This window comes from Polyodon spathula, chromosome 16, assembly GCF_017654505.1.
Source record: "Polyodon spathula isolate WHYD16114869_AA chromosome 16, ASM1765450v1, whole genome shotgun sequence".
Taxonomy (NCBI): domain Eukaryota; kingdom Metazoa; phylum Chordata; class Actinopteri; order Acipenseriformes; family Polyodontidae; genus Polyodon; species Polyodon spathula.
The window spans coordinates 24,336,535-24,359,154 of record NC_054549.1 but is presented as its reverse complement, the minus strand read 5'-3'; the positions used below and the strand labels follow the sequence as shown (position 1 = coordinate 24,359,154).

At 40.5% G+C, this 22,620-nt stretch overlaps 1 protein-coding gene across 4 annotated transcripts in view; it reads right to left on the bottom strand.

Moving 5' to 3' along the window:
• Nucleotides 1–6,915: 6,915 nt before the first annotated feature.
• LOC121328227 (mannose-1-phosphate guanyltransferase beta) overlaps nucleotides 6,916–22,620 on the bottom strand; it is a 63,474-nt gene continuing 47,769 nt past the window's right edge. For all 4 annotated transcript variants that reach the window (XM_041272776.1, XM_041272777.1, XM_041272780.1 and 1 more), the window contains 8 exons: nucleotides 21,454–21,534; nucleotides 20,789–20,837; nucleotides 20,104–20,246; nucleotides 19,388–19,546; nucleotides 16,830–16,908; nucleotides 11,901–12,028; nucleotides 10,536–10,718; nucleotides 6,916–8,241 (listed from right to left, as the gene is read on the bottom strand). In XM_041272776.1, the coding sequence (XP_041128710.1) occupies nucleotides 8,110–8,241; nucleotides 10,536–10,718; nucleotides 11,901–12,028; nucleotides 16,830–16,908; nucleotides 19,388–19,546; nucleotides 20,104–20,246; nucleotides 20,789–20,837; nucleotides 21,454–21,534 (954 nt within the window). In that variant the 3' untranslated portion in view covers nucleotides 6,916–8,109. The remainder of the gene's footprint in view (nucleotides 8,242–10,535; nucleotides 10,719–11,900; nucleotides 12,029–16,829; nucleotides 16,909–19,387; nucleotides 19,547–20,103; nucleotides 20,247–20,788; nucleotides 20,838–21,453; nucleotides 21,535–22,620) is intronic.

Here is a 22,620-nt window from a genome sequence, read left to right as displayed (position 1 = left end):
TATGCATCAACAACTGGTGCTACAGTCACTTACACAGGACCTCAGTATTATGTCTCATCTGAAGGACAGAGCTGGCTTACCCAGGGTCATACACAGTAACCACTGGACCACCAAGCACAGGAGGTCTTCTTAAGCATTCAGCTATTGTTTTCTGTGAAGGGCATTAAGGTAAATCTTCATTCATGCAAATATCTAGACTTTTTCTGGATTTTTCATTTTTCTAATGACTGGCCTTATGGCCGTATCAGTGGTGAAACTGCCAGGTGCATTAAAGGATGGGTGTAGGTTGCAGTTAACCTTACACAACATGCATCTCATGTACAGTTGTAGTCAAAAGTTTACATACCCCAATTGAAATGTGTAATTCTAGAATTTTCTCAAAAACAAATAATTATAGGAAAAAAAAATAAGTAAAAGTTTTGCTTTTGTGGATGAGGAAAAAGTTACAAGAAATAGATGTCTACAATTATTTATTTCAGTGGACAAAACTCCATCATTCAAATGCTGTTTTGCAAACTTTAAGCGATTGTTCTTGTGACGTTTACGAAAGAGTGGCTTTTGCCTTGGCCTGCGACCTTGAGACCTTCACCATGAAATACCATGCAATATAGGAAACCCTAGTCCCATTTGACAATTCACTTTGAATATCTTTGGCAGTCAATCTCAGATTGTTCATAACCTTCCTCACAATTCTTCTACTTGTCCTTGATGAAAGAAAATTCTTTCTTCCAGACCAAGGGAGTGTTGTGACAGTACTATGAGTCAACAGTTTGGGATTGGGATACTCAGATGCTTGGAAATCTTGTATCCTTCTCCAGCTTTGTGACAATAGTGTTGCAAGTACTCGTATGCACAGCCAGATGTAAACATTTTAAAAACTGAAACAATTTGAGTGCAAATGAATTGTTACTTTTAAAATGTATACATATTGGTTCACAATACATTTATAAATACAGAATAATCCTTAAAAAATAAACATCATAAACAAAGAAGCTGAAAATACTGCAAGCTTCGTATTCTCTGCTTGTATCACTCAGTCATGTACTGTAATAGAACACTTAAGTTAAACCTTAAATGACAAGCATCAAGAAATATTACACTATGCGGTAACTGCTGTAGAGAGGGAGTTTTGTTTCAGGAGATCCTAAAATGATGTTATAAAAAATAACTGTGCTATGAAAAAATTATACAAAAAGGTCAAACAATGCACAACAGGGACTAAAATACCCCTCAAATTTATTATGTAACAGGCAAGACTACTACTAATGATGTACTTGGCCATTTTAATCTCCATAGTATTCTTTGAAATCATCCCCATACTTTCCAGACCCTGGGTACTCACCTACAACAGGACCTGGCCATGCTACAATAATAGCCTTGGATTAGAACATACTGTTTCTTTTATTTTTGTACTTATTACTTATCTAACAATAATATGTTATGTTTGCTTCTCTGCTGTGTTTCTGTGTAGATTAATTAGCATTATATGTTTTTCAGGCAGAAACTGACTTTTTTTTTTTTATCGCCGGTATTGTGGTTTATGCACAAGAAACAAAGTGACAAAAGACACATTTTCATAAAGTAATATCATTACTGTGGTTTAATTCTGCCTTTTTTTTTTTTTTTTTTAGATGTGCATGCAAGTGAAAACTCACCTTTAACTTAAACAAAACTCTTCAAAATGTTTTACAAAAGGGGGCATTTGTACATAGAAAAAACACCTCACCGTTTTGTTTTTTGTTTATTACAGTCCTCATAACAGAAAATACTAGGATCACAAGAAAACAAACGTTGATCACTATGTTTAACATGTACCTTGCAAGTTGGGCCCGTGTTTGAAAAGCGCGAAGCACGCCTCCATCTCCCAAATCTGAAGCTGCACTTTAAGCGTGGGTCTAATGGTATTGTTAATCTCTAATGTCCCACATACCACTAGCCATTTTAGAAAATTCTGGCAATGTGGTAAATAGGTGCAATGCAAAATGCACTGTTAATTATTTCTAATATTTATCAACTATGTCATTTATGGCAAACACTGACATGGCTTTTTGCCTTCAAATTCATATGCAGCAATGTTCGTTTCGAATATTTCAGATAGTTCCTCCACCACACTAAAGAAAATAATTATTACTTCATAATAATGATAATTACTCCATACTGCTGTCTTCATGTTGAACTGCTAAAGTCTTCTCTCATTGATCAACAAAGGAGCACTGACACAAAGCGAAATGGGCAGAGATTTGTGACTCATGCCAAAATGAAATCTGATCAGAACGAAAGCTCGGCCAATCAATGCAGTGAGTATACTGAAATTGATGGTGGCCAATACAAGCTAACAGAAACAAAAGCAGTATGAGGAAACAGAATGCAAGCAGCACAAACTGTGCTGAATGAAAGCGCATTTGAGAAACGTTGCGCTAGTGGACCGTGTGTGTGTGAATGGAATGCATCCGCGTTGGATGAAAAGCAGATTAAATAAGTCCCGGTATCAAAATAAGTCCCAGTACAGAGTACCGGTGAGTACCAGCAGAATTTTACTCCTACCTTTTATACTCTCTAAGAATTTTCACCTACAATCCTGCATCTTCTAGACTTTTCTACAATTAGGTTCTGCATTATCATATTTAAATTTCTAGCACCTTATAGACAATACTATCAGCACCAAAGGGTAGGAATACGTTTGAATTAGCATTTTTGGAGTTTTGCAAAAACAAATTGCTGAAAAACTGTAGACATCTTTTTCTTGTAACTTTCTTTCCTCATCCACAAAAGTTTTGAGATATTTCTAGAAATTATACATTTCCATTGAGGTATGTAAACTTTTGACTACAACTGTACAGTGTATTATTCTAACCATTATCTTCCACACTGCAGCCCAACGCTGCTTTCTCTAATCAGTGAGCTACTCTAACCCACTACCTTCCACACTGCAGCCCAGCGCTCTAACCACTGAGCTACTCAAACCCACTACCATCCACACTGCAGCCTAGTGCTTGCACTAACTACTGTTAGGTTTGAATTGCTGATAAAATGTGTGGAGAATCACACTAACTCCAGGGATTTACTCAGTGCTGCTACAGATAGCACTGCAGGGTAATCAGCTACACAGCATTCACCCACTGAAGAGAATGAGTCAGTGTGCTGGATGGAGCTCATCACAGAACGAAGAATATATGCAAACTGTCCTGTACCTTCTCTGTACAACGTGCATGAGTGTGTGTCATAGCCGTATTCACATACATGTTTCTAGGAATATCAATTAGTCTCCCATTGCAGAACTCTTGCATTTGTAGAAATGTATTTTTTTGTATTTAAATCAATTTTCTTTAAAAATTACATTTTAAATTGTTTTTTGCTTGAAACTCATAAAAACAAAACACTACGTGAACTGCCCCAGGAATTAACAGCAGAATGTTTTTTTGGTTTTTTTTTTTAATAGCTATTCATATAAAAGGGAGTTGAGCTTTAGGAGGGGAAGAACAGTTTTGGAATCAGGTAAGATTTTTTTATATATTTTACACTTTTTGGGCACTTTTTCATATTAACACAAACACATGTGCATGCAGGCGTTTCTTTGTGAGCGTGCAAACATATCTACATACAGTAGAACTGCATTACATTATTTATCCTACATTAGTTATTGTTTATTTCAGGTAAAATGCATCCCTCAGCTCTAACCACTAGACCACACTGCCGCTCTCCCTCTGCTTGAACAACTAGACCACACTGCCCCTCCTTACCTCCCAGTCCCTCAGCTCTAACCACTAGACCACACAGCCTGCCTCACTCCCAGTCCCTCAGCTCTAACCACTAGACCACACGCCTACCCTCCAGTCCTTGTGATCTACCCAAGCCTTTCATTCTCCCATTTAATCTGGCCCTCAGGTCATGACTCAGCCCGGATCTCTCAGTTAGGACTTGATGCTGTGTTTCAACAGTGCAGTCTTGGAAAGAAAGACAAGGTCACAGCGATCGATGGAGCAGAGAAACCAGATCCAAGAGGAAAGGGGCAGATTGTATAGATTAACGACACAAATAGCCTCTGAAAAGCGAGAAGTCAAACTCCCCAAGTCTCCAGCCCTCTGCTGCTGCTGCTGCTGCAGTCTAATCCGTGACTGTATTTATAGAGCTACTGTAAAAATATCTTCTCAATAACTTCTAATACAACCAGATAGCAACCAGCCACCTGTGCAGTTCCATTAACCTGACAATCAGCAAGGGCAGGCATCCAACCCCCTTTGTGACTGGTCAATGTCAAGGAGCCATGACTCTTCGAAATTAACTAGTTTGTTCAAGAATACCATTGTACTGTATATTTTGTCAAGCTTGCTGTGTCCTACACCACTAATGCTGGACCTGTGATATTATCAACTAAAACTGATGACACTAAGTACCAACAAAAAGATTGTATAGATGGTAATCGCTCTCATTTAGCTAGTACCTGGGAGGAAGAAAGCTGTGGTTTCAGTGCTCCTCCATTTCCAGTATTGACACTTTCTCAATAGTACCTGCTTGTTTAATCACTATTGTGGGTACAATAAAAAATCATTGTCCCACCCAGTGGTTGTGCATTAGGTCCTCTGTGGGAAGATTGCTCAGTAAAATGTTTCACATGTATATAAGATGATTAACAGCTTGCTCATTCAAATATTTGAATCCATTGTTGTGGGCATTTCTGTATTCAGGAATAAGATACTAAGTAAGCAAGCTGTTTTATTGTTTTATAAGCCAGGGTATGTTGTGCTGTAAAACATCAGAGGGAGCCAAGTTTGATTTGCTGTCAGCAATTCATAATGATATGAAGAGCAGCGCTGTTTTATTCTTGGTATCACAGATAGGATTTCACTGGGATCTGAAAAACAAACCAGTTACTTATCAGATTTTCAAATGAGACGTCAAAGTTGCTCAGCAAATATTCTGCAGTGTAGGCGATAAACAGGATCAAACAGCTAGCTCTTGAAGCTCAATTGAATGATACTGAAGTGCACACTGCTCTATTAGAGCCAATACCCATTACAGACATGCTAACTATCTAACTATCCAATGCATGTATGTCATCCATACTGTAGCTTCAATCGCTCAATCAGAATTCTAATGTCAAACTGTAAGAGCCTTGAAGTCAAGAGACGATGTTCTGGCAAGTACCCTCTTCAGTTCTTTATAACTATCCATGCAAAGGTGCTTACTCCATTGTGCTCTGAACTTTTACTTAGCTTCCATGTGTACCCTCTCTTCGTATTCACTGTGCAGATTTGAAGTACAGATTTGAGGTATCTTTATTTGGACCATTTAATATTTTCAAGTCCCATCAAGTCCTCACAGCTCATACATCCTGGTATCAGCCTAGTTTATTTCTGTTCATTTTCTCAGTCTCCAAATATGCTTTCATTGTGGACCCCATAGCGGTCCAGGATTTCCTCAGGGGATTCCAGTCCTGTCTTGTACCCCATAGCAGCCCAGGATTTCCTCAGGGGATTCCAGTTCCATCTCGTACCCCATAGCAGCCCAGGATTTCCTTCTCAGGGGATTCCAGTCCCATCTCGTACCCCATAGCGGCCCAGGATTTCCTTCTCAGGGGATTCCAGTCCCGTCTCGTACCCCATAGTGGCCCAGGATTTCCTCAGGGGATTCCAGTCCCGTCTCGTACCCCATAGCGGCCCAGGATTTCCTTCTCAGAGAATTCCAGTCCTGTCCCACACCCCATAGCAGACCATGACTTCAACCAGTGCTGCAGCAGAAACACGGTGAACGCTTCCAGCAGTGGAACAATGAAAAGCATGTATGAGAGAGGTGGGCCGTGTTGTTATCCTCTTGATACATAAAAGCAACAGAGGAAGGCGACAGGGCTCATACTGAGCTACATGTCACATTGCTGTCCCTGTCCCTGAGTATCAGAATCAGGACCCCTCATTCTGCAATTGCCCTGCCATGCTATGGTGTATGACTTGTTTAATAATTGAGTATTAAAAGTGCCGCGTACAGTAGCACAGAATCATGGGGATTATACTGTCAAAACATCACATATCTGAGCCCAAGTATAAAAGGGATGGACTGGGCTGAGTTTATGTTGCACCCTTCAGGTTGCAGTAGGTATTGGGATGGACTAATACATTCAGAAGCACTGAGGGTTATTTGTTACATATCTTACCTCACACAGAGTAAATCTCTTGGTACCCCTTTAGTACAATTGAACTTTGCACTCAGCATTGCAAAGATCCATTCTTTTGGGGCAAAGTGAAGAACAAATGTCCAATCCATGAATAATAATGTGGGGTACACTTGTCAATGAGATACGTGTGTGTTATATAGTCCACCCAGTCACAAGAGTCAAACATCAGACATAATTGTTGACAGTGGTTGCCTTTCAGGTGTGTAATGCCTTTAAACCTTTGCAGTCCTATGGACCAGGTCCGACATTATAATTTTCCCTTTCCAGTCCGATGTCAGACCCAGTCCGACATCATCAAAAAGACGTAAAGCACAGGTCTCTAGTCGTTTTTTCTCCAGAAAAAGCAGAAAAAACCTTTCAATGGCCGAGACCGAGAGGAGCCGAATGAAAAAAAAAGGGGGGGGGAGTATCTCACAGCCCCAACCACTACAGAGGTAACACAGACATAATAAAGGAGATAGCTGCTTCTACATCCAGGGCTCAAAGAATATCAGACATTTGCAGAGCTTTTTGAGATGTTACAATAACAAAATAATGATTTGGATCGCATTACTGAGGAGTTTGGTGATAAAATGAGTGATCAGGAGAGAATTTATCAGTATGCACGTCTATAAACAGGTATGTGAAAAATACAGCGAACAAGGGGTGGGGCTTGGCTGGAGATGCAGTACTGAGTGTCCTTTTGCGATTCAATGCAATTTAAACCTGTTTTACTCTGAAAAATATATATTTTAAACCGCGCATGTAAAATAAACAGCGCATGTGAAAATAAATTGGACCTGATGCTCCTGACAAGCGTTGAATAAATGGACTGCATTAAGCAAAGAGGAATGAATTCAGATCATTTCGATGTGTGGTGAAGATAGTCAACTCCGTCTGGCCGTCTGATTTAACACAGAACATCCTCATTGGCATAATCTATAATACCTCCGGGGGTCTGATATATGAGAGCATGGTACATCAGCATATGTGTAGATCAGATGAATGTACAATTTTCAAGATGCAATAAGGGTTGACAATGAGGAATTCATCCCACAGGGGTCATCGCTGACACCTCACCTGGCCAAACTGCAATTAAGCAGCTGTTGCTGCCCTTGCTGGAGTCCCCTTGCGGAGCTAAGAGCAGACTGATCGATGTCCTCCAATAACACTTCTACACCAATGGCAAGAACAGCAACAACAGATTATTGGTTCAGCAATTATATTACAAATAAAAAAGGTTTTCATAAAACATTGGGAAGATGAGGCAGCGTTCAGTAGCAGCAGCCTGCTCTGCAGTGTCAGACAGGAGGCAGGAGGCAGGGGCTGGCTGTGCTCTGCTCCACTGCTGAGCTCTCCGTCTCTGCTCTGCTACACTGTATGACTAATTCTCTCGGCTTTCCCCTCATGATCCTTGTTGTCTACTCGCTCATTCCTTGCATACTCTCCCCTTCTCTCACTCACTGGGCAAACAAATGGATTGCACCGTCTCCTTTAAAGTCATAATCATTAGTCAGGAATCCCAAATAGCTGTAAAGAAACCCATTAATTGCGCAAAGGGGTCTAGTGCCTTTGTTTCATAATGTGATCATTTCCGCAGAGTGGTAAAGAATCACATTATCTAGTGAAGGCACTGTGAAATTATGTTCTTATGTTGTAAACTTTAATGTAAAATTCCCAATACTGATTAAACCTCAAAAAGAGAAAAATGAGTCCCACCCACACACTCATTCCTAAGCACACTCTCTGTTACGCTTGCGCTCTCTCTCTCACAGCCATCTATCACCTTCCATTGACTCCCATTATAACTGAATTTACTGATAACATTATTAACATCCCTGTAGAGTGGAAGTGGAGGGGACTACACTTGTGCTTTTGTAGAAAGTTGTTTGCAGATGAAGGATCTCTCTCTCTCAGTTCTACACCCTACACTGGCACTCTCTCTCTCTCTCTCTCTCTCTCTACATGATGATGCGTGGCTCAGGCACAGACTCTCCGATGGATTTGTGTGGCAGCACATTGGCTCCGTTCAGGTAGAGCTCGTCATTAACAATCACATCCTCCCCCAGGACCGTGACATTCTCCATGCGCACCTGCGAAGAGAGACAGTGAGGACATGAGCACAGACACACAAACACACACATCATAGACATGACCACAAACACATCATAGACATGATCACAGGCAGCGAGGGGCACAGACACAAAGACAGGGCCCAACCACTCAGAGCCACACAGTATAATCGCACTTTAGGTTGTTGCGTCAGGCGAAAACTAGATGAATTAAAAATCCATCTGTCCATCTGCAAGGCGTTGCAGGTGTCTTATTAGTTTTTCTATTACAGCTCACATATTATATATATTTTATTACACACATACAATGTCGAGAAAAAGTTTGTGAACCCCAATGATAATAATGGAAATTCTTAGTTTTACCATGATAGCCTTCTTTAATCCATCCCTTTTCTTAAATATCCAATAGGGTTTATATTAACCAATTCCATGTCTTTTGAAAAAACAATGATGTATGAATTAGACAAACAATGAGTAATTAAGATTCAGAGTATGTGAAAAAAGTAAGTGAACACCTGGTTTTATCAGATCAGTTAAGGGGATAATTAGAATCAGGTGTTTAAATAATTAGGTAGATCTTCAGGGGTGAGTTTGGGAGACCCCACCCTATATAAAGATTAGAAACTTTGTGAGTTTGGTCTTCACCATACAGGTGCGTGCAAACACATCATGCCACAATCAAAAGAAATCTTTGAGGACCTCAAAAAAAACAGTTATTGATGCTCATCAGTCTAGAAAGGGTTACAAAAAACCATTTCTAAGGATTTCAGGCTCCACCAATCCACTGTCAGACAGACAGTCTACAAATGGAGAAAGTTCAAGACCACAGTCACTCTATCCAGGAGTGGTCGTCCTACCAAAACTTCTACAAAAACAAACCGGAAAATAATCAAGGAAGTCAAAAGGTCTGCAGGCCACTCTTGCCACTCTCTGGACGGCTTGCCATCATTGACACAACTATGATTTCTGCATTATATCAGAATATTCTAGAGGAGAATGTCAGGCCAGCCGTCCGTGAGCTGAAGCTAAACCGAAACCAAACGTAGGTCATGCAGCAAGACAATGAGCCTAAACATACAAGCATAGCTACAAAATAATGGCTACAGAAGAAGAAATTCTGCGTTTTAGAATGGCCTAGTCAAAGTCCAGACCTAAACCCCATCGAAATGTTGTGGCAGGACCTGAAACGAGCTGTCAGTGCAAGGAAGCCCTCAAATGTCACCGAGTTGAAGCAGTTCTGTAAGGAGGAATGGGCCAAATATCCTCAAAATCTGAAATTTGAGAGACTGACCGACAGTTACAGGAAATGCTTAATTGAAGTCGTTGCTGCTCAAGAGGGTGCCACCAGTTACTGAATCTAAAGGTTCTCATACTTTTTCACACATGGATATTGAATGTTATATAATTTGTGGATAATTAAATGTTGAAAAAGTATCATGTTTCTGTGTCATTTGTTTAATCAGGTTATCTTTATCTATTAACATTTTAGGTTTGAAATATGAGGAAATCCTAAGGGGCTCCCCGAGGGGTTGAAAGAGGTCGTGACATTTGAATGGATAAATTTTTTTATATTGTTAATAAAAATTATTTTATTTTTTTTCCTTCATTTTTCATGAGTTTTTAATTTCTTACATATTTTAAATAATTGAGGTTTGACAATATAAATGAAATTGTAAAACCATCTTAACTACAACTGTCACAGGTTACACAGACGGGTTGTTTAATCAGGTTATCTTTATCTATTAACATTTTAGGTTTGAAATATGAGATACGAAGTTCAACAACTACCCACAGGTGTGGAGCACACACACACACACAAAATGCTGCATCTTTTCAAGGTCAGTTGATGGGTTTACACATAAGAGCTTTGGCTAATAAATGAAACCAAATGAGTAACTACATTTTCACAGGAAGCAGACAGCAAATACAGAAGAACAAGAACATCTCTCTGTGGGCAAACTGACCGGGGTTGAGTGAGGAAGAGAGAGGAGGGAGAGGAGAGACAGAGAGAGGAAAGGAGGGGGTTACAGAGAGAGTAAGACTGAGTGAGATGGGGGAAGGGGGAGAGAGTGAGTCATAGAGAAAGTCAAAGAAGGGGTAGAAGAGAGGGGTGGGAGTGGTTAGAGAGAGGGTGGAAAGAGTGAGAATGGGAGAGAAGTAATGGGGTTAAGAGAGAGACACAGAGAAGAGAAAGAGAGTGAGAGGAATAGACAGGACGGCCACAGCTGCCCTGCTCTGAGACAGCATTATATCTGCTCAGGACACTCAGGCGAGGGGGTTGGCTCACTCAAAGACACACACACAGAGAGACTGACCCACTGGCCCACGGAGCAGCTCCAGCCGATGATGCAAGACTCGAGCCAGGAGTGTGAGCGCACACGGGCCCCCTTGAGCACTGTGCAGCGCTTGATCCGCACGCCGTCCTCCAGCACCACCCCCGCCCCGATCGTCACGTTAGGGCCCAGGGTGCAGTTCTGCCCGATCCGAGCTGTGGGGTCCTGGGGGAGGGGAGGGCAGGGTACACAGGATCAGGGTGTGCTATACAGGCATCTCTATCAAGCTAATGAGTCAAACCCACTGCAGGTTGAAACTATGGAACGTTTCTAGTTGTAACTGCAGTGAATTAACCTCCACTGTTCACACCCAAGTCTAGTGACCCACTCACAGAAAAACTAATTGCGCAAATGAGTGGCCCGAAGAGGAAAAATAATATAATTTTTTTTTTTTGTAATGAACTCTTGGTGCCCCCTTGTGGAGAACCTGGGTAAATACAGAAATAAATATTTACCATGGATATTTTTGCACTTTTCCTACTTTGCAATAGTTTTAATCGGAGTGAAGTTTTTAAATAAAATTGTATTTTAATATTAACCTCATCTCATAATGCTCAACATACAGAAGCTCGCATTAAAAACAGGATGCAAAGCAAGCCTTGAAATCACCTTCAATCTGCAAAAGTGCTCACCTATAACTTCTGGTAGTTCCTTTAACCCTTAGCGCTCCATTTATTCAGCGCTTGTCAGGTCCAACTTATTTTCACACGTGCTGTTTATTTTACACGCACTGTTTAAATCCCCCCCCCCCCCACAGAGTACAACAAGTGTAAAAGGCATTGAATTGCAAAAGGACACTCAGTACTGTATCTACAGCCAAGCCTCACCCCTTGTTCGCTGTATTTTTCACATACCTCTTTATAGATGTGCATACTGATAAATCCTCTCCTGGTCACTCGTTTTATCAACAAATTTCTCAATAATGCGACCCAAGTCATTATTTTATTACTATAACATCTCAAAAAGCTATGCAAATGTCCGTGATATTCTTTGAGCCCTGGATGCAGAAGCAGCTACCTCATTTGTTATGTCTGTGTTATCTCTGTAGTGCACGGGGCTATGAGGGCTTTTCCAGCTTCATTTCGGCTCCTATCAGTTTCACTTGGCCATTGAAAGGATTTCATGGCTTGACGTCTTTTTGATGATGTTGGATAGGGTCCGACATCGGACTGGAAAGGGAAAATTGTAATGTCAGACCTGGTCCGGCATAGGAGCACAAAGGGTTAAAGGTCAAACTACTTCCATAGTGAGCATTTCATTTTTGGCCCTCACGTGTAATCAGTATGACCCCTGTCATGTTGCTTCTAGTGTTTAAAGTTGTGCTTGCCCCTCCCCTCTCATACTCACCACTAAGACATTCCCGAGGAAGCCAGGCCCCGTGCGCAGTCTCTCGGGGCTCCGCTGGCGCTCACACTGCAGGTACATGCACATCCCTGTCAGGAAGTCTTTGGGCTGCCCAATGTCCATCCAGAACCCTACAGAGACACAATCAATCAAACCCTTCATTCATCCACACGAGTCAATGGAGAAGAAATTCTCATTTACAATGAGGATCTGGCAAGAGGCTCGCAATACCACAGCAAACATAACAATAACAATAAATAACACAATAACCAAGAGGCCAAAAACACAAAACACAAAACATTAAAACATAGCAGCAACTTAGCATGCACAGATGACAGTCAGCAATGAGTGGATCCTTCAGCTCATAGCAATCTCACACATTAACCTTTCTACACACACAGTGACTGCCCAGGATCACACATCAACTTTCAATACTGTTTTCACCATTCAGATGCAGCATGGGAAGGGATTTCAATAAGTGGTTTGCAATTTACACGCCAGTGCAAAACAAATAGATTCCAAGAAAAACACATTAGCATTGGAGTGGCTTATATATAAAAAATTATATATATACTACCAGTCAAAAGTTTTAGAATACCCCCATTTTTCCAGTTTTTATTGAAATTTAAGCAGTTCAAGTCCAGTGAATAACCTGAAATGGTACAAAGGTAAGCGGTAAACTGCCAAAGGTTAAAAAAAAAAGTTTAGGTTACCAAAAACTGAAAAATAATGTACACTTCAGAGTTATACAAAAAGGCCTTTTTCAGGGAACAAGTAATGGGTTAACAACTTACAGCTGTTCTGCAGCAATGGAAGTAAATTAAGCCTTGAAAGTTGATGCTAACAATTCCTACAGGTGTCCCAACTTTTGCTGATTACTTACAAATCCTCTGTCTGTATAAAAGCAGTGTTGGAACAGACTGTGTTACTACACCCTCTTAAGCGTTATTTGGACAGTACTGTACTACAGGAAGTAGTATATTGCTATCATAATGACGAGAAAAAGGCAATTAACAAAGGAAGACAGACAGACCATTATAACCCTTGAAAGTGTAGGTCTTGCCTTTAGAGAAATTGCAAAGAAAGCCAAGGCGTCAGTGAGTAGAGTTTCCTACACCATCAAAAGGCACTTGGAAACTGGAGGAAACTCTGACAGGAAGAGGTCTGGCAGACCCAAATCCACAACAGAATCAGAAGACAAGTTTCTGAGAGTCAACATCTTGAGTGATAGGCAGCTCACAGGACAACAGCTTCAAGCACAGCTTAACACTGGTCGAAGTAAGCAAGTCTCAGTTTCAACTGTGAAGAGAAGACTTCGAGCTGCAGGTTTGACAGGTCGAGTGGCAGTAAGAAAGCCATTGCTAAGATGGCAAAATAAGAAAAAGAGGCTTGCCTGGGCCATGAAGCACTGCCAGTGGACTACTGAAGACTGGAAAAAGGTCTTGCACAGAGTGAGTGGCACCCCAAACCAAAACGGCTACCACAGCATTTTGCAGCGCCATGCAATACCCTCTGGTATATGCCTAGTTGGTCAGGGGTTCATCCCACAGCAAGATAATGACCCAAAACATTCCTCCAGGCTGTCAGAACTACCTTAGATGAAAAGAACAAGATGGTAGGCTTCAAATCATGGAATGGCCAGCACAGTCTCCAGACTTAAACCCCATTGAGCTGGTTTGGGATGAACTGGACAGAAGGGTGAAAGCAAAGCAACCTACAAGTGCAACAGTGTTGGGAAGAACTTTCCGAACAATATGTAGAAAGAATGCCACGAGTTTGTTTGGCTGTTATATCTGAAAAAGGTGGCTACTTTGATGAGTCAAAAATTTAGATTAAATTTTGTTAAACAAAACAATTCCATGATTTCTTTTTTATCTCCAATTGTTTATTTTTTCTATGCTTTAATTTCAGAGTACACTGAGACATTAAACTGTGTAAATTTCAATAAAAACTGGAAAAATGGAGGTGTTTTAAAACTTTTGACCGGTAGTGTGTGTGTATATATACACAGTGGCTTGCAAAAGTATTCAGACCCCTGACCAATTCTCTCATATTACTGAATTACAAATGGTACATTGAAATTTCGTTCTGTTCGATATTTTATTTTAAAACACTTAAACTCAAAATCAGTTATTGTAAGGTGACATTGGTTTTATGTTGGGAAATATTTTTAAGAAAAATAAAAAAACTGAAATATATTGCTTGCATAAGTATTCAACCCCCACACATTAATATTTGGTAGAGCCACCTTTCGCTGCAATAACAGCTTTAAGTCTTTTGGGTAAGTATGCAACAGCTTTGCACACAGTGTTGGAGTGATTTTGGCCCATTCTTCTTGGTAGATTTGCTCCCAGTTGTTCAGGTTAGTTGGACAACGCTTGTGGACCGCAATTTTCAAATAGTGCCACAGACTCTCAATGGGATTGAGATCAGGACTTTGACTGGGCCACTGTAGGACATTCACCTTTTTGTTCTTGAGCCACTCCAATGTTGCTTTGGCCTTGTGCTTGGGATCATTGTCCTGCTGAAAGGTGAATTTCCTCCCAAGCTTCAGTTTTTTAGCAGACTGAAGCAGATTCTCTTGCAGCTGCCACTACCATTCTTCACTGTAGGGATGGTGCGTCTTGAGGCATGGGCAGTGGCCAAAAGTTTTGGCCAAAAAGCTCTATCTTGGTCTCATCTGACCACAAAACCTTTTCCCACATCGCAGCTGGGTCTATCATGCTTTCTGGCAAACTCCAGATGTGCTTTCAGATGGTACTTTTTGAGTAACAGCTTCTTTCTTGCCACCCTCCCATATAGGCCAGTGTTATGCAGAGCTCTTGATATGGTTGACTGGTGCACCATTACTCCACTCCCAGCCACTGAACTCTGTAGCTCCTTCAAAGTGATTGTTGGCCTCTCTGTGGCTTCTCTCACAAGTCTCTTTCTTGTTTGAGCACTGAGTTTTGAGGGACGGCCTTTTCTTGGCAGTGCCTGGGTGGTGTGATATAGCTTCCACTTCCTGATTATTGATCCAACTGTGCTCACTGGGATATCCAAACACTTGGATATTATTTTGTACCCTTTCCCTAATCTATGCATTTGTATTACTTTATATCTAACTTCTGCAGAATGCTCTTTGGTCTTCATTTTCCTTCAGATTCACAGCCTTACCAATGATCCTTCAACAGTGGGGTTTTTATCCAGAAAATGTGACAGCAACTTGAATGATTCACAGGTGGGGGCCAATGGTAAGGTAACTGTGTCCTCGTTAGGGCAATTTCTTTCATCGGTGCAAACTGGGAGCTTCCACAGCACAGGGGTTGAATACTTATGCAAGCAAGATATTTCAGTTTTTTATTTTCCTTAAAAATGTTTCCCAACATAAAACCAATGTCACCTTACAATAATTGATTTTGAGTTTCAGTGTTTAAAAATAAAATATCAAACAGAACGAAAACAGGTCTGAATACTTTTGCAAGCCACTGTAATTATTTTGCACTGCGCCCTATGTAAGCTTAAGAGCAATGCAAATTACTCAACAAGCACAAATATTGATCCGCAATAATGATAATGAGAGTCTCAATGAGCACATCAGTCTATTTAGCGGCAGCACTTCAGAGTTATGAGTACAGAGAGCAGCAGTCGCTGTATGACATTTGCGGAGCACGAAAATACAAAGCAAAAGAAACATGCGAGAGGAAGGGAAGCAAAGTCCTCTTGGCGCACGGAAAAGAAAACTTTTCTGAGAAGGAGCTGAGAGAACTTACGACTGAGGTCACTCAGCATGAAATAGAGTTGTTTGGAAAAACCTCTGCCATTATCAGTTATGCTACTATCCTTAGGAAATTACATGTATTGGCCTCCCCATTTAGCACTGCCTAGCACTCTGGAAAAGGCAGATTGGACTATCCCTCCAGACATTCCAACTGTGGTCTGAAAGGAACCAGAGGCTAAGTACTGCAGAGAACACGGCACTTTATGGCTGCTTAACATGATTTACTGCAGCATTATCAGGGTTTTGCACCCACAAATCACTTTGCGTGCTTCCTTACATCTACCCCATAGTGTTTACTTATTGCTGTTATTGGTGCTACCTGTCGTGCTAAGTTCAGATTATGTACAACAGTGCAAACCTGTTTTATAGTAATCTTAATTTAAAAACAATAAAAACATTCAGGAAAGACACAGAGGACAGATGACTGTTTGCTGACAACACTGATCTCAACGTGGACCCAAATTCTGATGGTCTGCATATGAGAACTGCCAAATACTTTTTATCTGAAACTGGAGTCCGGGTCATTCTCTGCTATAGGGGTAAAAGAAAATAACAAACATTTTCTCTGGCAAAAGCATTTATCTTTATTTCGAGAAGTAAGATAAATAATAAAACAGATTTAGAAAGAAATTTTAAACTAAAAGATGTAAGTTGTCAAATCTACTTTTTATGGAGGGAGGCATCTTAGGCGAAAAAGAAAAAGAATACTAAACATTCATGTGATCAAATATGCAATTGTTTCCTTACTGTTCATGGTGCATTTGAATTCAAACATTGATTATGTGTTACTTTAGACATGCATCTGGTCACCCCAAAGCAATGACCAATATATTCAAATAAATGAGCTGATAAAGTATCATTTGATACTGTATTAGACATGCATACTACTTTACTGATCTGCTGCTACACTGCTACACTCATACATCTGGAGCAAAACCAAACCCTGCACTCACCAAATACCTTAGAAACAGCCGCACATTATTCCAGACATCAGTATTGACACTGTGTGCTTTCAGGTTAGTGGCCTGTCTGCACTGCTACTAGATAACAAGAGATCTCTTTTTAAATTTGGGCTGTGCAGAGTCAAAGTGTAGCCGCCACTTTCCAGGACCCCATCCCCTCCTGTGCTGAAGCAGCTCCCCGAGTGAGACCCCAGCGTATGCCACACCTACCCTGCAACTCCATGGCATAGAGGTGTCCCTCCTGGGCCATGATGGGGAAGATCTCCTTCTCTATAGACGTGGGCCGCAGCTGTAAACAGAGCAGGAGAAGCACACAGACATTAGAGCGGACTGCACACTGAACTGGGGGAGTGTGCTAACCACTACACTTCAGACTGCAACACATGACACTGCTAGAGAAACCGGTGCCCTGTCACACAATCACTTTTGTGAAAGCAAATCCACTTTCATTCTTTATCTGAAGAAGCCTTTATCCAAGGCGACTTAGAGACTATGGTGTGTGAACTATGCATCAGTTGCAGAGTCGCTTACAACAACGTCTCAAACAAAAGATGAAGCACAAGGAGGTTAAGTGACTTGCTCAAGGTCACACACAGTGAGTAAGTTGGGATATGAACCGGGGACTCTTTCTTGAACCGTTAGACCACACAGACTCCTTTAGGAGGAAATCATCTGAAAGAAACATTCCTTGAAGCAACGCCAACCTTGCCCGATTAATAAATTCTTTACAAAACGTTACCTTTCTTTCTTTAAACTATTGTGTGAAACAGGTAGAAATAATAGTTTATTTTCTAGCTAGTAGCCTGCTACCAGTGTTAGAAGTGGTTTGAGAAATCGTCCCTGCACTATCCTAGTTCTTACGAGCAGTGTAGAAAAACATGCCCACCTCAGTATTACAGACAAATAGGTATCATTAAAAAGTTGATCACCATGACTTACATCCCTGTATATAGATATTATATATATATCTATATATATATATATATATATATATATATATATATATATATATATATATATATATATATATATATATATATATAATATATAAATGTGCAAAGATGTATAAATGGATGCTGCAGAATGCTGTAACAGAGTTTGATCACAGCTTGATATCTGCAGAATGAACATTTCGCCCGAAGCCCGGGACAACAACACTGTTATGCTGCTATATGTTATGCCCGTCAGACAAGTAGTTTTTATTTATGTATAAGACTACATCTCTATTACACTGTGAATTACACTGTACATTAAGAATGCATCTCTATTACACTGTGCACTACTATGTACAGTAAGACTAGATCTATACTACACTGTACAGTAAGATGATCTCTATTACACTGTGCACTAGACTGTACATTAAGACTAGATCTCTATTACACTGTGCATTACTATGTACAGTAAGACTAGATCTCTATTACAATGTGCACTACTATGTACAGTAAGACTACATTTCTACTACACTGTGCACTACTATGTACAGTAAGACTTCATCTCCATTACACTGCACTACTCTGTACAGTAAGACTACATATCGATTACACTTTGCAGTAAGACTACATCTCTATTACTGTGCACTACACTGTACAGTAAGACTAGATCCCGATCACACCGTGCACTACTATGTACAGTAAGACTACATCTCTATTACAATGTGCACTACTATGCACAGTAAAACTACATCTCTACTAGGTCTGCATATTTCTGACAATGCTGACCACTATGTTAGTTTATTTACATATTGTACAGTCGCATGGAGGATGATCAGCTCTCAATTATTATTATTTTTTTTTTATTATTTCTTAGTGGATGCCCTTACCCAGGGAGACTCACAGCTGTATACAAAAAATACATAAAGAATTACAATTAAGAGCAAGATACAATAAAAGCATATACAAAGCACAGTACGAATTGATATCAGGGAAGTTCAAGAGCAGTGTGACGGAGTGTCCCGCCCCCTTTGTGTTTATTAGTGTTTTATGTTGTACGTAGTGTGTTAATGTTGGTGTTTATGTATAAAAAAAATACACAGGATATAAATATGGGTTATGAGCACAAGTGTTTAAAATGCATATTTGTATTTAGGCACGAGGATTGCACAGCACTTCACATGCAGGTAAAATGTAATAATATGTGAGCACGGGAAATTGCACTTCATTAATTCACGTGCAGTTTTACCGAGACTCCAATTGAATGATTGATTAGCATAAAAGAAGCATGTTTTCACTCACTCGGGGTTGTGTTAGAGTTAATTTAAAATACAGCAGTTGCTACAGCGTGCTGGAAGTGCCAGCACGGTACTTATTTGTTTGGTTCGTCCACTTCCTTTTTTTTCTGTCTGTCTGTTTGGCCAACGCGCCGTTTATTTTCAGTGTTATGTGTTATGTTTAAATCTTTTGTTTGTTTATTATTTAATAAAACACAGGACGCCGTAGCGTCACAGGTTCGCTGCCATTACGTGTTTTGGTTTCTGGTTCTTCCAGGTCTGACGTCACCACTACAGTCATCCTGGTCACAAGCAGATAACAATGTTTATAGTTACATCACGGTTAGATACGAGTGCAAGTGAAATACAAGATACTACAAATTGGGTTAAGTGCAGGGTTAAATACAGTAAACTATGGAGCACATAAGTGCATTAAAGGCAGAATGCTATACTGTCCAGAAGAGAAGAGCTGAATTTTACAGGTGTTGTCTGAAGAGGTGTGTAGCTCTGTGAGGGTGCAGAGTGCATGTAGAGTGCAGTGATTGAACAGACAGACGCTCACCTGGATTCTGTGCAGCACGGAGGGGCTGAAGATATACATGCCAGCGTTGATTTTATTGGAGACGAAGACCTGGGGCTTCTCCACGAAGCGGTGTATCCGACCGGTCTCCCCCTCGTACACCACCACCCCGTACTTCGAGGGCTCCTCTACCTTTGTCACCTAGCACACACGCATACACACACACACACACACACACACAGGGGTTATAAGAGAACCCAGCACCATTCTTCACTACAGACATGGTAACGGATATTTACTAGTGTCAATTATTATCGTTTAAATAAATATCTTGCATATAACCCCATTGACTGTAGCTCACGGTACATTCTACATTTAAACAGCAGCTTACATTTATCTTGAAGACATTTAAAAATACTTTGTCCAAACATTTATCAAATCATTTGATTAACCATAACTATTCAACACTCAACAGCGCCTAAAGAAACTAAAAAAATAAAGACAAGCAATCAGCTTGGAAAACAGATTTTTTTCTGATGAAAGGTGACATGTACTTTACATTAGATAAGGTGAACAACTATGAGGTCATGTTACCAGAAGAGAATTTTTCATTACTGATTGATTATAGGGTTACTGCTGTTTTAATGAAAGTAACTTAAAGGGAGTTGCTTGCTAAAGCAGAGTCTCTGCACAGCCCTACTAGAAATGTATGTGCTGTTATCACACTGAAGGCTTGTTGTTGCAGTGGCTGCACTAACCACGATGGTGCCCTGCTTGCCATGGTGCTGGTGGAACTTCATCATCTCCTCGAAGGGGAAGTCACAGATCACATCGCTGTTCAGCACAAAGAAGGGGTCTGAGTTATCAGTGAGGAGCTCTCGCGCCAGGGCTAGGGGACCGGCTGCATCCAGACACACAGAAAACAAGAGGGCTAAACATGACTGGAGTGACCACCATCTTAAAAATCATGGTTTTACTCCTCAATTAATGTAAAGTGATGCAAAATATCAACAGGAAAATCTTTGCCATTTTCACCAACATTCAACAACATTTTGGATTAAGGAGGTAACTCATACATCCATGTCAACCTTTAATCAGTGGTAGCAACCAATACTGTACAAGCCAGGTACATTTAACCCTCTTTGTAGTCTGTGTCGTGCTTTGAATTTCTCATTTTCAGGTCAGATATGTCAAGCAAAATGTTGAGGCACCCTGCAAGGTGAGGCAGAACACCAGAACTACACAAGTCATAATTATTCTCAAGTACATGTGTTTCCTGAATGAATGCAAATGTTCTCCCGGGTTAGTGGTTGTGTTTCTTTCACACAGTGTTTAATATAGTGCAGTAAGATATTCTAGAGGCCCTGTGTTATACATCGACTAGATTCCCTACACACACCTCATAGCTCCGGGTCCACACAGCAAGCCCAGCATTGCTCTTACCTGTCCCCAGTGGCTCCTTTTCATGCGAGAGGGAGATTTTAATTCCGAGCTTTGAGAGGAAGACAGAGAACAAAACAAGCTGTGAGGAAGCCTAGAAACGGCAAAGCACAGTTAACAAAACAGTTAAAAAAAGATGAGTGATCGAGTACGAGGGCCCGATGGACCTAGCTGGTAGTTGAGGGAGTTTTAAACAAAAGGAGCCATGAAAGACAATTATAATAATATTAAACTAATATTGCACTTAGTCCTATTTTCTCCACTCTTATTAATTCATGCTGTTTTTGTAAATGTTACTGTATTTCAATGCATTAGGGAACACTTGCTGTGTCTTCCTGGTACAGGGATAAGTGCTAACAGGATTTGAATTCAGGCTGTTGAGTCTACGGCAGCCCCAGTGAATAGTAATTCTGATTGAAACTATGTGACGTCCATTTATAAAACTGTACTGTGTGTCATGTTACTGGAAACACAAGACTAACGGAAGTTACGAGCAGGCATTCCACTTGTCATAGACTCTGTGATATATACAAGCTGCACCTCCCTGCTGCTGGTCATTCTGCAGCGGATTCTTCTGAAGCTTTCCTTGCTTAGTTAATGTGTATCTTTCCTCCCCTTCTCAATGTATTTCCTGTGGCCCCTCCTGTGGATCAGAGCTCCAGTCTTACTATTTGTTCCTGGGCCTTCATCTCTTTCTCCAGCAGGTCTGACATGTAGCTCACTGCCAGGATCACGTGGTCCACCCCTGCCTGTGAGCGCGAGAGAGAGAACCTCTTACTCCATGCACCAAACTCACCGCTACTACAACACTTCTAAAACGTTTCACTCAATGATTTCAAAATGTACAAAACACCATTTCAAGATACAAAATTAAATATAAAAACCTAACTACTTAAAATCTCTTGAAAGTAAACACATTGTGTGACTATTTCTAATTTTACAATTATTTCTATTTTCTTAATTTTTTCTTTTTACCCTTTATGTCTGTTAATAAATACATGATTAAGCATATGAGCTATATATTTTTTTGTAACTACATTTCCACACTCTCTACTGAATCTGCTCTCTACAAGTGTCTTTGACTGTTCATGAAATTCCACTACCTAGGAATCCAAAGGCCAAGATATAACCTGAGAACACTCCATCTGACCAAAGCATTTCCCATGTACAGAAACAGTTAGAACACAGGGATCAACTCTACATAGATGCCACACTGACTGCCATTAAAAACTGTCATAAGTGGCTTTTACAAAAAGAGAAACTCAGAAACAAGAATCAGTTGTACAACAGATCTGAATAAAAAAACAAAAGGTAAAAAAAATTGTTAAGTTAAGGACACAACTTGGTCGCCCCTTTCATTCATGAACATATGGAAACTTCTTCACTGACCTTAAACAATAAGGAGTTGGCTACTTGAATACAATTCCAACCCTGTTAAAGGACTGAACATGTTGACGTTAATGATGCGCAGTGGGTTTGGGTGTTGATATGTGTGTGTGAATGATGCGCAGTGGGTTTGGGTGTTGATATGTGTGTGTGTATGATGTGCAGTGGGTTTGGGTGTTGATATGTGTATGAATGATGCGCAGTGGTTTTGGGTGTTGATATGTGTGTGTGTATGATGTGCAGTGGGTTTGGGTGTTGATATGTGTGTGTGTGTGAATGATGTGCAGTGGGTTTGGGTGTTGATATGTGTGTGTGTATGATGCGCAGTGGGTTTGGGTGTTGATATGTGTATGTGAATGATGTGCAGTGGGTTTGGGTGTTGATATGTGTGTGTGTATGATGTGCAGTGGGTTTGGGTGTTGATATGTGTGTGAATGATGCGCAGTGGG